This window comes from Misgurnus anguillicaudatus, chromosome 17 (assembly GCF_027580225.2).
Source record: "Misgurnus anguillicaudatus chromosome 17, ASM2758022v2, whole genome shotgun sequence".
In the NCBI taxonomy this organism is placed as follows: Eukaryota; Metazoa; Chordata; class Actinopteri; order Cypriniformes; family Cobitidae; genus Misgurnus; species Misgurnus anguillicaudatus.
The window spans coordinates 19,948,646-19,963,557 of record NC_073353.2 but is presented as its reverse complement, the minus strand read 5'-3'; the positions used below and the strand labels follow the sequence as shown (position 1 = coordinate 19,963,557).

Here is a 14,912-nt window from a genome sequence, read left to right as displayed (position 1 = left end):
AGGGATTTGCGCCTGCGCGTGTGTGACGTAAGTGCGTGACTGTTCGTGACGTTTGCTTTCTGTTCGTCTGCTGGAAGGTAATGGCGGCGTGCCGGGGATCATCGTCCAAATGGTTCTTCACCCGGGAGCAACTCGAAAGCACCCCGTCTCGCCGCTGCGGAGTGGAACCGGACAGAGAGCTGTCGTATCGACAACAGGCCGCAAATCTTATTCAGGATATGGGTCAGAGACTAAATGTGTATCCTTCAAACACGCGGATCAACAGCAGGCCCGTTTTTGTGTCTCACTCGTGACTGTTTGGAATGATGTAACATCAGTAATCTCTAGTAATTTCGGTTATATGTTTTGCTAACTATACATATTTGTAAGATTGACAATATTCCTCGAGTTTCTCAAATAAAGCCGTTAAATCTAGAAAGGGCGCGCTCGTCTCGTGCGCAGGCGCGTTTTTCTTAATGATTTATAGACATAAGAAACACTTTGTGTAACTCCCGCGATGTTATTTCGTCTGTGTGATCGAAATGTAATAAAATAGTTTGGATCTATTTTTGTGTATGTTTACGCTTAGGTTCACGCGCAGTTCAAGCATACATTATGTGCTATGTGAACGGCAGGCGAACAAACCGGTTACTATTAAAGCACTTCCGGTCCCGCTCTAAACTCGTTTGGATGTCTGTTATGTAATTTGTTTTTTTCTCAAAATGTGTTTAGCATTGCGGTTAACGGGTATCATGTAGAAATATGTGTTTAGGTCAGATGATGGTTGAAATTCTCAAGTTTTCCTTGACTGTAAACATCAGTTCTCAACTCACAATAAATACTGCCATCGTTTACATGCACAGATTTTATATGTACCACTCTTTCACCAAATTCCACAGAAATGTAAGTGATTCCATCTATCCTTGGCATGTGTTATTTTTAATCATTTAAAAAATGCCATATACATTTTATCAAATAGCCTTGTTCTAGGTTTCATTTTAAATGTAAGCTTTGTTGTGTTTTTAGTGGAACTGTTAATGCAGTTACCAAAGTGCACTATTAATCCAAGATTAAGTACACTAAGGGGCGGTTTCCCAGACAGGGATTAGACTAGTCCTAATCTAAAATAAATGTAAGAGCTGTCCAAACTGAAAACAATTTGCACTGACATATCTTAAAATACATCAGTGCCTTTTGATTTGCCTCAAAATGCACACAAATAATGTTTTTAGTTAGGCATTTTTGTTAAAACTAGTTATATTTCCTATTTAAACTAAGGCCTAGTCCTGATTTAAAATAATCTCTGTCCGGGAAACCACCCCAATATCATTTTAGCTAAATTCTGACGTGGTACTTTCCTACATAATGTCAGGGAACTACACTAACATTTTCAAAAACCCCTTTTAAAACACATGCCGCCTTGTTTTCTTTAACGTTACAGTGTTTCCCACAGATATGAAATTTACTTGATTGCCCTTTTCACCGGCTAACACATTACCCACCGACAAAAAAATGGTCTACTATATACGTGACAAAGAACTAATAATGTGTGACACAACATAATAATTTGATTTATTGAACATTAATATTAATTTCACATCATAGTTCATTAATCTAACCACCCCAAGCTTTCTTTTCCATGATAAAAGCTGACACTGTTTGTCAAAGCACCATGAAAACACTTAAGCCGAAAGTATACTAGGGACGTCCGCGTATGCGCACCGTCCGCATGACGTCATTTTCGTCATCAAGAGGGTCCGCCCAAAATTTGAGACCGTGCGGACAGTGCGCGTACAGTCCGTGAAAATATTTAGACAGGGCACTCCACTATAAACAATTATACAAAGGAAATAGACAGCATTTGCACACACACTATCACACTATCGTTTTTCTTCTTTAACTCTTACTTCTTCCAAGAACAGAAAGCCCTGGAGCATGTTTGTTTGATTCCTGTTCTTTGTTGTCTTGTTGTTTGTTCTAAACTGTGTTTGCAATGGTGGATCAGTTACTTTCCTTCACCTATCCTAATGTTTTAATGTACTGTAAATGTCGCCAAATCAGTGCTGCCCTGACAGCCTGTTAGACTAATAATTTGAATATGAAATCATTTGTATTGCGTATAGTGTCGAACGCGGCCATCCCCGTGTAGCCGCGGGGAGTATACTCGAAAAGCTGCGCGGACGCGTGAGCGCGCGACGCGGACGCGGAAAAAAGGTATACCCCGGCCTTTACTGTTTTTGCGCTGATATATGAAGCAATTAGATGACCCCTACAATACTATGTATAGTATATTAATAGACAGTGTAGGTCTATAAATTATAAATGTGACTGATGTTATAATGGTTATAATTTCTATTAGATAGAGCAGAAGCAGTAAAAGCAGAAAAATCTTTCCATTTCTCTCTTGCCTTATGGGTTGTTGAGATGAGTTGCATTTTTTAGTTTTTTTATGTCTTAATTTGGCCACCACTTTCTCTGGGGTGGTTTCCCGGACAGGGATTAGCTTGAGACAGGACTTAGTTTAATTGGGAAATATAAGAAGTTTTAGCAATCATGTCTTAATAAAAACATTTCTTATGTGCATTTTGAGGCAAAACAAAGGGCACTGATGTATTTTAAGATATGTCTGTGCAAGTTGTTTTCAGTTTGGACAGCTCTTACATTTATTTTAGTCTAGGACTAGTCTAATCCCTGTCCAGGAAACTGTCCCTCTGTGTTTCAACAAATGAAATGATTTTTGGTGACATCTTATATTTAATTCAATTAAATTTTATTTATATAGCGCTTTTCACAATTGGTGATTGTTTCAAAGCAGCTTTACATTAATAGAAGCATTGGAAAGCACAGAAAATCGACAGATAACACAACATAATACACGATAACACAAGCAACTAAATTTGCTGTGACTATGAATCAACATTATAAGCGTGCGTATTACTAATGTAACGTAAAGAAGAGGGTGCTAAGTTAAGCCCAAGAAGGCTGCCTCCCCGGGTTGAAAAACCCCCTAGGAGAAAAAAAAACAGACTTTTTAGCCGGGGAATTAAAAACAGTCCCAGGAGGGAAAACCCCTTGGGGTAGATCAGTAGGTGTGCCGACTTTCACATTTACCAGAAATGGGTCTGTTTGTCTCATTGTCCTCGGAGTCGAGGACGAGACATAAAGAAAGAAAACAAAATCCTATTAGCGTAGGGGCCATTCACATGTATACACATGTACACACACACACACACGCATGTACACATATGTATTGAAGATACAATGTCACCCCCTGTGACAGACTCTGCACAGTTTGGTTTAGGGAGAACGAGGAAAATGCACGGGCCGGCGCATGTTTTTGGAGATCGACGCACTGACTCCCTTAGAAGTCCCACCCCCGACCAGTGGGATTAACGCCACAAATCTATACCCACCAAGCTTCATTGAAATCCGGTCGAGCAAGGGAGTAAAATTTACACATATTTTGAGAAAATACTTTGAATTTTTTAAGATACTCAACAATATACCATGGGCAAATTTACTACCCTTTCGGGTTGTTCGTGTGCAAAAAAAGCTACTAAATTAAATGGCTGTAAAATGTATCAGATAAATATTAAATATATAAATAAGTATCAGATGAAAATATATATTTTTTCATAAATCTGTTAATCACCCTCATTACTGATCAAAACTACCAAATGCTTACAAAATTTCCATGATTTAACTCTTGAATTGTCAAGTTCATAAGTGATGCCACCGATTTGATGAAAAAACACAAAATTACCTATTTTTAATATAAAAAGTGATTGTGGACTGGCCTACATGCACACACAAAAGAATTTGCTGTTATGCTCCATATAACTCAATGTACAAGCCAGATATTAAGCTCCATTTTTTGCACAGGCCTACTACAAAGGGTTAATGGTGCCACATGGTGATCAACAGAAAAAATGATACATTTTAGCTCTTGGCAAAAGGAAAAACTGCCAACAATCAAGAATGCATGATTATATGGTCTCATGGCAATCAAAAAATGTTGTTAAAATGGAAGTCAATGGGGCAAAAACAGTAAATGAGGGAGAAAAATAATAAAAACTGATACTGCACAAAAACTAAAAATGCATCAAAGCCAATGTTTTTACCAATCTTTGGCATCCCCAAGACTGGTAAAGGTATAAAAAATCCAGTCCACAATCACCAAATCAGTGAAACCACTTATGAACTTGGCAATCAAAGAGTAAAAATCATATAAATTTTGTAAACAGTACTGACGTTGATTAACAGATTTATGAAAAAAATTACACGAACAGCCCGAAAGGGTAGTGAATTGGAACCGCCTGAAAGGGTAGTGAATTGGAACCACCCACAAGGGTTAATCCACTCATTATTTCAGATTATATTTAGATTTCAAAGTCTACTTGCTGCCCCGGTGAGAGGGGATTTTACATTACAGCTTTGCGTTTTTTTTATATCTTGAGTCAGCTTGAGCTTTGCTCATTCACTGCAATGGGCTTGACATTAGCATTGCTTTTTTTGCTACCATATCTATGCAAACTTTTAGATTTTAGAAAAGATATGGTTTATTAATAATAAGGTTATAAAAAATAAGGAAAAAAAATTCAGCGTGGGGTCGTAACAAGAGCCAGTTGTTATCGCCATAAAAACCGGATGCACGTTAAAACTGCACTCAAGCTTTAGCGTGGTAGAGCTCACGGCCGTTCTCCGATTGACTCTGGTTCAAACAATAGTAATCAGACTTGGGACCCGAAGTAATTAAACTAGGACCGACCCCGACTGACCATTTAAAATATAAACCCAGAACCGTATGGGTCTCAGGTCTTCCATGAAGACCTCTAAAGGTAAAACTCTGCTCAAGTTCAGAAACATGGAAGGATACAATGTGACATTTGCTTCGCGTCGCACCGGCCTAATTCATTGAGAAACAGAGAGCACGCGAACGCACACCGAGAGAGACAGGACGTGCTTGCACGCAAAATGAAGCCAACTTAATGTGTTGAAGGCTCAGAGCACGTTATAAAATGTATTCTTAAAATACACATTTCTGTTTTCATAAATGCTCATAGTAAATCATAGCATATTGCCTAAAACATAAGGTAGGTATAGGGGTTATTCGATCTACGTCATCAATGTTCGCGGTGGCCATATTGTTGACACAAAACTTTCAGTCTGTCAATTGACAAGCGAGGCAGCGTGGGTATTATGCATGGTATTATCGGTGTAATTTTTTTTTTAAAACCGCGCGATGGTGTGTGGTGTAATACACGGATGTTCTAACAACAGCAAAAAGAACCCCGGAATTAGCTTTTATGCGATACCGAATGTCAGAAAACATGAAAGGAAGGAGACAGAGGAGTTGAACCAGCGAAGGAGAGACTCCCAACAGCAAAGTCTGTCCCCATCATTTTACCCCAGGTAACGTTAGGGATATATGCCTCACAGCCAAGTCTGTCCCCATAATTTGATCACATATGGTTAGCTGTAAGCAGTGGCTGAAACTGCTCTTTCAAATAAGCTGCCATAAATTGAGACCGTTATTAAATTAGTATTTATAACTATATGAACATAATAGGTCTGGCATTGATACTAGGTAGGGAATTAAGGGCCGTTCACATTATAACGTGTTATAATTATATAGTTTTGAAAATCGTTTTATATAAACAGAATAGCGGAGCTCACACCAAAACTATAACGATGCAGATACAATGAACGATATCATTGGGATCACTTTCTGAGCAATTTTTCCCACCTGATGAAGGATAAACCATTGATAGCATTAAAATCTATTTGAACTTCAAGTGCACGGCCACTTAAAATGACAGTGAGCTCATTGCTGAGGTCTATAACATTGGATTACCTCCAGTTGCTGTGAAAATTGACTACGTAATGCTTTTTAATCTAGTACATTAACTAACTGTTATGCCAAAAGGTAAGAGATTACACAAACTATTAGATTCACTGTTTAGAGTTACGCGAAACGCAGCGTGTTGAGGACATCTGCAAAAGTTTTCATTACAAGCAATATTAAAGGCAAGTGATTTGTGCGAGTGCCGTGAGCGAATTAGCATAAACGTTTTGTTTGGTTATGTGGACGATGATATAGTTATCGTTATAGTTATCGTTATAATGTGAACGGCCCTTCAGTGCTTGTATGATGAATGCGGATACTGTATGAACGATATAGTTATAAATATCCGGATAAGTTACGGCTGGCAATAAGGACGGATCTTTACTTAAGGCTATTTGATATGGTTCCACAATAATCAATCTCATCTTCTCTTAATACAGACGAGATGAAGCCATTAGGCTACTGCTCCCCTCGACTCAAATCTACGTGTGGCTAGGGGCAGGACAGATGTCATGTCAACAAGATGGCCGCGGTTAGCGACTTCCGGTGTTTGCGAATAAGCCCTATAAAAATAATCCGTGATGCATTTGCGACCCATTAAAAATTAGGGTCGCCATGGCATTTCAAAAGGTCGCATATGCGACCATTTTGGTCGCAGTGTAGTTCCCTGACATATTGAGCTAGTTCAAAGGGAAACCATTGTAGGACCCAATGTAGGTCACAGTGAAACTTTCTTGTTACACTGTAATAAATGTGTAAAACTGCATCAAAACTTGATAACAGCATTCATTTGAAATATCATGGCCACTTTTTTCCATCCACAGACCATTTCTCCGACAACATTATTTCTGGCTGCAAAAGTTGAAGAGCAACCACGAAAACTTGAGCATGTCATTAAAGTAGCACATGCTTGTTTAAATCCCCAGGAACCTCCACTGGATACAAAGAGTAATGTAAGTCTGAGGAGTTCTGTGAATTGTTGTTTTGTATTTTCACTTACCTCTTACTTTTCACCAAACTGGAAAGTTATTGCTCCACAGCTGTTGTGTCTCTACAGAATCAGTTTTTGACATCTAGTGTGTCAATGCTGGGATATCAATCCTGAACAGTGTGGTCGGATTGGTATCTCATTTGAATAAAGAAAAAAAATTCTTGAAGGCACCAACTTTTAAAGAAAGCATTATTTATGCTGCAAAGTGTTGCCTGTAATTAGTATTGAAAGACTACATAATTTCAGCCAGAATGGCTGGTTAGATTTCTGTCTATTGGTAACAGAAAGACACATTACAAGCATCATGTAATGATTGTCTATTGAACTTCAGGCATACCTCCAGCAAGCTCAAGAGCTGGTGATACTTGAAACCATAGTGCTGCAGACTTTAGGTAAGTGTGCTGTGTGGAAGGAGGTTCCTTTTACCTGAATGTAAGCGTGAACAAGGAAGGCTTGCTGACTGTGGTTCACCTTTAAAACCAATGAGGATTTTGAATGGTAAAGTTTGGCTTTGAAAGTTGGAACATTTCCACTTAAATGTGAGTTTTCACCTGGCAAACTGGATCATTTAATTTAGGTTTAAGGTTTGATGCAAAAAAGTTGATCTTGAATGTTTTTTACAACTACATGTTTTATTAAGGTTAATTTGTATTAAGAAGGCTTATTGCAAATGAAAGCATGGTAATCTTGTTCGACAAGTGTTGGAGAGTATTGTGAAGCAGATGTGAATAAAAGTCATGTTCTTTATATTGCAGGCTTTGAAATAACAATTGAACATCCACACACTGATGTGGTGAAATGTTCCCAGCTAGTGCGAGGTATAGACTTCATACACCCCCTCTATGACACCCTAATCACTGTGAGATATATATATATATAACGATTTAGTCTTTTAGTCAAACTATTGGCTTTTGAGCTAAAGCTAAGCAAGTAGTTTAATGTGAGGTAACCTCACTGTGTCAAGCATAATATTAGTTAAACTCACACTTATCCATCTTTTTTGTCTCTTTTGTTTCACAGCAAGCAAGGATCTGGCACAGACTTCCTATTTCATGGCTACCAACAGGTTGTTATCCAGAACCTCATTTGTTGCACTGTAACTGCACACTATAGCTTCCTTTACTGCAGGTTACCCTACCAGTGTCCAACACCCTCCTTGCACCGGTGGTTATCGGGAGGCCCCCCTCCCAAACATGTCCTCAAAGTGGGGCGGGGAGGGGGTTTGGCGAAACCGGCCCCGGTTGCAGTGCGGTGTATTGTACGGGGGATTATTGTTGGCACAGAGGGGTTGAATGCACAATGTGAAGTGTAGTGGTGCTCTTGAACCTCACGTTTGCTCGGTTACAGAAGTGCATTTGTCTAAAAAAAGACACTTTGGTAGCCTGAATAGCCGCTAAAGATTACACAGATGTAAACATTACATAGAAGTCCTCACGGTAAGTACCCCGACCCCTTTGTTTTTTCCTACTTTGTTATTCTCAAAGTGAAAAATGAACCTTTGTTTCGGTCACATTTTTTGTATTCTGACTATTTAGACATACTTTTTGTTTGTCATTCAACGCTTGGCTTGATTTTAGAATTAAGACATCTGTTGTGCTTGGGTTGTGATGTAGCCGTTTTATTGTAGATAAACCCATTAAGGACCTGATTAAAATTAACCGTGTAAACAATTGTTTCATTGGCAGTGCATTTTTGTACAGTACATATTATGAACTTTAAAATATTTGTGGTGTCAGGTCAGGTGCGACACAGTATTTCGAGTGAAAGGGTCCTTAAGGGGTGTAGTTTCCATTGTAGTGTACTTGGAGATATTTTCTTTGGTGTGCATTTCCCCCTCATTTTTGTGTTACTTTATTATTTTAAAACCAGTTTAGCTGTCATTAGTATGTGTACCCTTGTTTACGTAGGAATGCTGCAGCAATGTCTGAACATGGGACTGGAGCAGCATTTGTTCACATTACTTGCATGTAATGCAGTCTGTTGAATTTCTAACTCTTTCAAAATATATAATGTTTGGGGCCATAAGCAGTAACTTTTTGAAAAATGTCACTCTTATTTTGTAAAGCTGATGTAGTTCTAGTTCTGCACAATATATTGTAATACAGCAGATGTGCATATGGCAATATGTTCAAGCCCATGTTCAAACATTGGTTCTGTTCAATGGCACACGGTTACCATCCAGCTTTTAACAAAGGCAAAGGTTTTTTATTGTTTATTTAAAATTCAAGTAAAACTACCTAAAAGTTAGTATAAGGAAAACTATATTTCTGCTATGTTGTGGTATGGAAAGCTATACTTCTGGTAGCTTTTTTCCAAGTATTCTTGCAGTGTAGATGTGTATTGTCTGGTAATATATTGCCATTGTAGAGCAGAGCAAGTGCATTTTCATGTCAAACCTTAAAGTAGTGATATTTTAGATTTTGGAAGAAGTTCACAGAGATAACTGAAAAGGCATATAATGAGACAAAAGAATCAATGTCTTGCATAACCTGGGCTTGTAGACATGGATGGTAACCATATGCTTGTATCAAGTTTGCACTTGATTATGAGTAACAACTCTCTTATATTTTTTCTTGAATTTTTCTATTCAAATATGTGTGCTACTTCAAATCTCAAATACTAATTATTGGAAATCTATAATCATGCCATTCGATTTATACGCCTGTACAGGGTTTCCTGCAGAAAATTTGTTAGTTAAGGTGGTAGTGGTGGGCTGGTGGGTGTGGCCGAGGGTGTGGCAATCAAAGGGGTGGGGCGTATGCGTCAAGATGAAAATTAAAATAAATTAATAAAATATTTATTTTTAAAACACTCAAATAAAACTTAATTTTGAAGAAACTATGACAAAAAATGAACACATACCAGATTATTAATGAATGAAATGTTTTTACCTCTAACGGGAATAGCTGCGTGATGAAGTGAAACTAAAGGGTTAATAAACACAAACTAAAGCAGATGTTGTAGAACGTCTGCCGAACGATGATAGATAGCGTAAAAATGGTAAAAATTGATTATTTCCCACTATTAATTACATTATCTTAAAGCTCACGTAACACACGCTGTTTCTGCATTTCTGATATCAATCTGGAGTACCTATAGAGTAGTATGACATCCTTTATATCTCTGAAGAGTCTTGAGTTTAATCAGATTTATAAAAGAAATATTAGCTTTAACGAATCTTTCCGATAACGTACGAAAAAATGAAGAAGGAGGAGTTATAACATGGGAGGAGCGAGTACGAGTCATGCAACACTATACAACACTTATAACGTATGATTCACTACATGTTCGTGTCATTTATATAATATACACGCGCCTATTTCCAACATAAGACAGAAGTCTTACTTACCACGTGTAACTCGTCATGACCCGGTTCTGAAAATCCACCGCATCAAACACACACGCAAAACTTCGCTGCTAATCCGGATAATAAACTATATCCATTGTTTCCATGAGGCTGGATGTCTTCTCCTTACATCCAAAAACACACTTCTTGTTGTGCCATTGTTGACTTTTGAAATTAAACAAAGCTGAGTGGCGTGATAAGCTGTTAGCAAGCTCTAGCGTCTCCCGCTGACTGACGGCTGGGCGGGGTTTTCCGGGGGAAGTTTTCCGGCGGAAGCCCATATAAAGAAGTGATACGTATCGAAAACCCCTGAAACGTCAGTTAGAACCGTAATCGAAAAAAATTAGCCGAAACTTGTACGAACCCTGGCGAAGTGCATTCGGCACAGAAATACCCTGAAACACGCCCAACTGCATTTTTGACACTTTGCCTACGTTTAGCATGAGGAAACAACTCTATAACTGTGTTAATAAGTCAGAATGCTTGAAATACCATTAAACCCCCCCTTTAAAGGAGTGTAACTACTGTAGCATGTAAATAATGCACATAAATAAAGTGAGCAAGAGCGCTCAACAGTTATATCTAATCAACAGGCACGTGAAACCCTAGCAGGTTGCTCAAACAACAAAATCACCAGCTAACTTACTTTTTTGCAATAACTATAGACTAATACAATAACAGGCTGGCTTAAATAACCCCAAAACATAAGTCCACTTACAGTTCTCACAGACACGCGTTTTATCAACTGGCTATCCTCCAGACATGACGGACCACGTCTTATCTCATTTCGGCCGTGTGGTGCGCGTGCATGTCGCTGTGTGAAGCGCGTCTGCGCTATTCTCCGAGATGTTTTATCAACTGGCTAGTTATCCTCCAGACAGTGACGGTCGGGACCACGTCTTTCTCATTTCGGCCATGTGGCGCGCGTCCCCGCTCGCGGTGTGATGCGCGTACGCGCTATTCTCCGAGATACACTTGACGGCCTTTTGTGCAGCGATTTGTTTTTTTTTTGGACGACCTAGTTAAGGTGGTAGGGTTTCCAAGCTTAGGCGGGCCGCCTTAACTGAAATATGCTGCGGGAAACCCTGCTGTAACAACAATATCTTCTAATACAACAAAAAATATTTTTAAATGATGTTATGCTAGTTGTTTTTCAACTCTGTACAACCTATGTGGCTCTTAGGGACGAAAATATGAAAAAGCATTTTCTGTGCATCATAAGACCAAAATTATTTCTTTAAATTTTTATTAATTCTCATTCTTGCATTAAAACACATTTGCAGATGCGTAATTGATTTGGTTTTAGATTTATGCATATATAGTTATTTGTTTTCTGTTTTGGTCTGGTTCAGTACATCACTAGTGACACTAAAAGTGTAATTAAACTGCATGGTGCTGTAATTTTTGACTTATGGCAGCAAATTTTGGAAGCATGTTACTCATAATTGAGGAGTTTAGTTTACCCTTTTAATGTTATTTTTGCTAATGTTATAATACCTTAACATTTAATAGATGTTTAAGATTGCCTTGTATCTCCTCAGCGACTAATAGCTTTTTATTTTCTTTTGTTGTCTCTCTTTCTCCCATTATGTGATGCTCTTGCAGTCTGCATCTCACCACCTTCTGCCTACAGCACAAGCCCACGGTCATCGCCTGTGTCTGCATTCACCTGGTATGCAAGTGGTCCAATTGGGAGATCCCAGTTTCTACTGATGGAAAGCACTGGTGGGAGTATGTTGACAGCTCAGTTACACTTGAGCTTCTTGATGGTATGTGATGCATTTTCTCTAAAAACAGGTTGCACCTGCTGTGTATTGTACTTTGGGCATTGTGTTACCCAATTACCCCATAAAGGTCAATGTGCATCTATGTTGTAGAACTGACCGACGAGTTTCTGCAGATTTTGGAGAAGACACCCAGCAGGTTGAAGAGGATTCGTAACTGGAGGGTACGCAACGTATGATAGTATATAATACACTCTCATGCATTTAATTACTTTTGAATTGATTAAATTGATTTAAATACAATTCTGTGTTCCTTTCCAAATTCCAAATTATTACTGTATTTATTTCTAGGCTACACAAGCTGCTAAGAAACCTAAAACTGATGGTCAGTCCTCAGACAGCAGCTCTTTAGCGGGACCCTCACTATCCCAGGACCTGCCCTTGATGGATGCCTTACCCGGAGTCTCCACAAATACAGCCTTCTCCAAAGCCTCCACGTCTTTTCCAGTGTCCCTGCCAGGCAACCCAAGCAGCACTCTTTCCCTGGATTCCATTGCCAACATGCAGGGAACTTCGTACACATACACCGCCCCAAGTGACTGGCCTCAGGACCAAACTTTTTCTGTCAAACAACTTCCCTCACACTCTATGCACCCTCACAAAAGCGCAGAGTTCAACCCTGTGAAACACGAACATAAGGCCAGCGTTGGGGTGAAGCATCAGGCTGTGACCTTTCCTCCACCTCCTGCACCTACTCAGAAAATGTCTTTGGACAAGTACAGGGAAAAACATGCTGCTGAGCTGGCAGGGCAGAAGCGCAAACAAGACCCGCAGAATGTGGAGACTGAGGTTAGGGATGTCTGTGGTGCTCCAGCACAGACAGAACACCGTAAGCACCTGCCCCAGCATTTGCAAGGGCAGCAAGGATTTAGCAGCAGTGCCGGTGGCACCACCTCCTCGCCCATAAAGATGAAGCTTGCCATCCCCGGGCAAGACAAAGTGGACAAACGGGATAAAGGAAGCTCCCTAAAACTCCGTCTCCCTGTCCCCTCCCAGAGTGAGAAGGGGGGGTCGAGTAAGGAGGAGCTTAAAATGAAAATTAAAGTATCCTCTGAGCGGCACAGCTCATCAGATGAAGGCGCTGCAAAGAGCAAACATTCCAGCCCACACGTGAGCAAGGAGAAACACAGAGACCACTCAGCCCATCGTCATCACCACAAACACGTCCACTCCCATACACATAGCGGAAATGGCAGGGGTGTCCTCGAGGTGCCAGCGGCAAGTTCGTCCCTTCGGAGCCCGGTAGGTCCCGGTGGTGACGGTGCAAGCTCAGCTTCCAGCTCCGGCTCCTCACGCAAGAGGGGGAACCTCGACGCCAGCCACAATCACCACTCCAAAAAGAGCAAAAGCTCTAAGGGTGGCGCAGGTAGTTCCTCTCATTGTTCCTCTGTTCAGCAGTGTGTGTCATCTCACAACTCTGTTCTTAACCTTCCCTTCCCCCCTCCCCCTGTCACATACCAGGTGGGCTACGGACATCTCAGCACCCTAGTGAAACTGGACAGGAAGCCAGTGGAGATCCACGGCCCTGAGGGCGACGGCCTAGCTAATGGCCAACACACAGACTACAAAAATACTTTTGATGTGCTTGATTCGCTGTTAAGTGCCCAAGAAATGAACTCTTGAACCTATAGGAAAGGAAGATAAAAAATCTAAAAGAAAAATCGAGCATAGTTATCATTATGAAGAAAAAATCACGAATGTGAATGAAATGGAGTAAGAGAAAAAATAAAAAATGCTTCCCGATCTTCTGGCAGTTCGGTTCAGTCTGGGCATTTCTCTGTATAACTGCTTTGTCCTCACTGTTTCTTCATAAGCAGTTTGCGTGTACGCGTGAGCCAGAGAATGAGTGTTAATACAACAACATTTATCTTTACATAAGATATAATGGTGTAACGAGTGATAGTGTTTTTTTCCCGCAATAATATTTATAAAAAATTTAAAAGACTGAAAGCAGCCTCTCAAATGACTGACACTCGTATTTGTTTAAAATTAAGTTTGAAGAGGAAATTCAAAATTAAGCAATTTAAGTTGTATAGTTCTTTGAATGTTTCTTCATTTCATTTTCTTCCTGTCTGGTAAGTTTATTATGAAAGGGATGATATAGAGTTGTTTACAGAGCGTTGACAAAAACATACATTCTTGTATGTTTAAAGCTGTACCTTAACTTCTCAGGGTGGAGCTGCTTGTAAAATTATATACACACACCACACACGTGTATGTGTATATTTGGGGGACGCATTGTGACTCAGTGTTAGAATCTATCGTTGGCATTTCTAGCAGCAGCTTTCTAGCAATGTTTGTTATATATTGCTGCCAAGATTGTGTGAAATAACAGGCAGTCAACACTTTGTCAGTTCTTGGTATGTTGTCAGAGGCCATGCAATTTGTACCTTTTGTGATCTTTAAGCTGGATGCCAAAGGCTGTGCCTCAAAAAGTGCAAGCAGAGTTCTTCGAAGTTTACATAATCTTCGCTGTGAAGTGCATTTGATATATTTCTTAGCCTGAAGCAGTAGCCCATTTGTGCAACCAATAGCAAATAACTGGAAACATTGTTCGGTAAGAGAAAAACTGCTTTATTATTAAAGTATTGACCTGAAGAGACGGGCACTTGTAGACCCTCAGTTTAACATTATTTCTGAACACAGATTATTGGTTTTGATCTTGTTTGATTTTGATTCTTATAAGTGAAGCTTTGGGTAAATAAGGCCTGCATTGTAAAAATTATCATTTAAATAAGGCAAGTAAAAATCCTGGCACTTTATTTTTATTTTTGTCTTTTGCCCCATTTTATTTGGATTTAATAAAAAATCCCATGGTTTCCAATACCTTAACCTCAGTCTTTGTGTTTGTGATCATTTATTTAAAAAAATGTAATGGCACATTTATCATTGGCTATCTATGTGATTTCATAGACTACATTATTTGTCCATGTCAAATTGGATTACAGTAGTTTTACATATTCGTCA

The 14,912-nt window shown here is 39.4% G+C and overlaps 1 protein-coding gene across 4 annotated transcripts; it reads left to right on the top strand.

Annotated features, from left to right (window-relative positions):
* The first annotated feature begins 3 nt into the window (after positions 1-3).
* On the top strand, positions 4-14,782 carry ccnt2a (cyclin T2a). Of its 4 annotated transcripts, XM_055215637.2 has the most exons (10): positions 14-238; positions 801-882; positions 6,649-6,777; positions 7,147-7,207; positions 7,571-7,633; positions 7,836-7,881; positions 11,767-11,930; positions 12,039-12,109; positions 12,237-13,311; positions 13,407-14,782. In XM_055215637.2, the coding sequence occupies exons 1-10, from the start codon at positions 81-83 to the stop codon at positions 13,472-13,474; spliced, it is 1,917 nt and encodes a 638-aa protein (XP_055071612.1). In that variant the 5' UTR covers positions 14-80; the 3' UTR covers positions 13,475-14,782. The 4 variants fall into 4 exon arrangements, 2 of the variants coding, with proteins under 2 accessions (XP_055071611.1, XP_055071612.1); XM_055215636.2 differs by having other exon boundaries at positions 12-238; positions 12,237-14,782; XR_008646950.2 differs by lacking the exons at positions 12,039-12,109; positions 12,237-13,311; positions 13,407-14,782 and adding an exon at positions 8,163-8,251 and having other exon boundaries at positions 4-238; positions 11,767-11,907.
* Positions 14,783-14,912: the final 130 nt, after the last annotated feature.

Coding starts and splice junctions, on each gene's coding strand:
- ccnt2a (XM_055215636.2), top strand. CDS start 81: ATGGCGGCGTGCCGGGGATCATCGTCCAAATGGTTCTTCACCCGGGAG. Junction 239..800: donor ATGGGTCAGAGACTAAATGT/GTATCCTTCAAA, acceptor TGTAAACATCAG/TTCTCAACTCACAATAAATA. Junction 12,110..12,236: donor AGAGGATTCGTAACTGGAGG/GTACGCAACGTA, acceptor ATTTATTTCTAG/GCTACACAAGCTGCTAAGAA.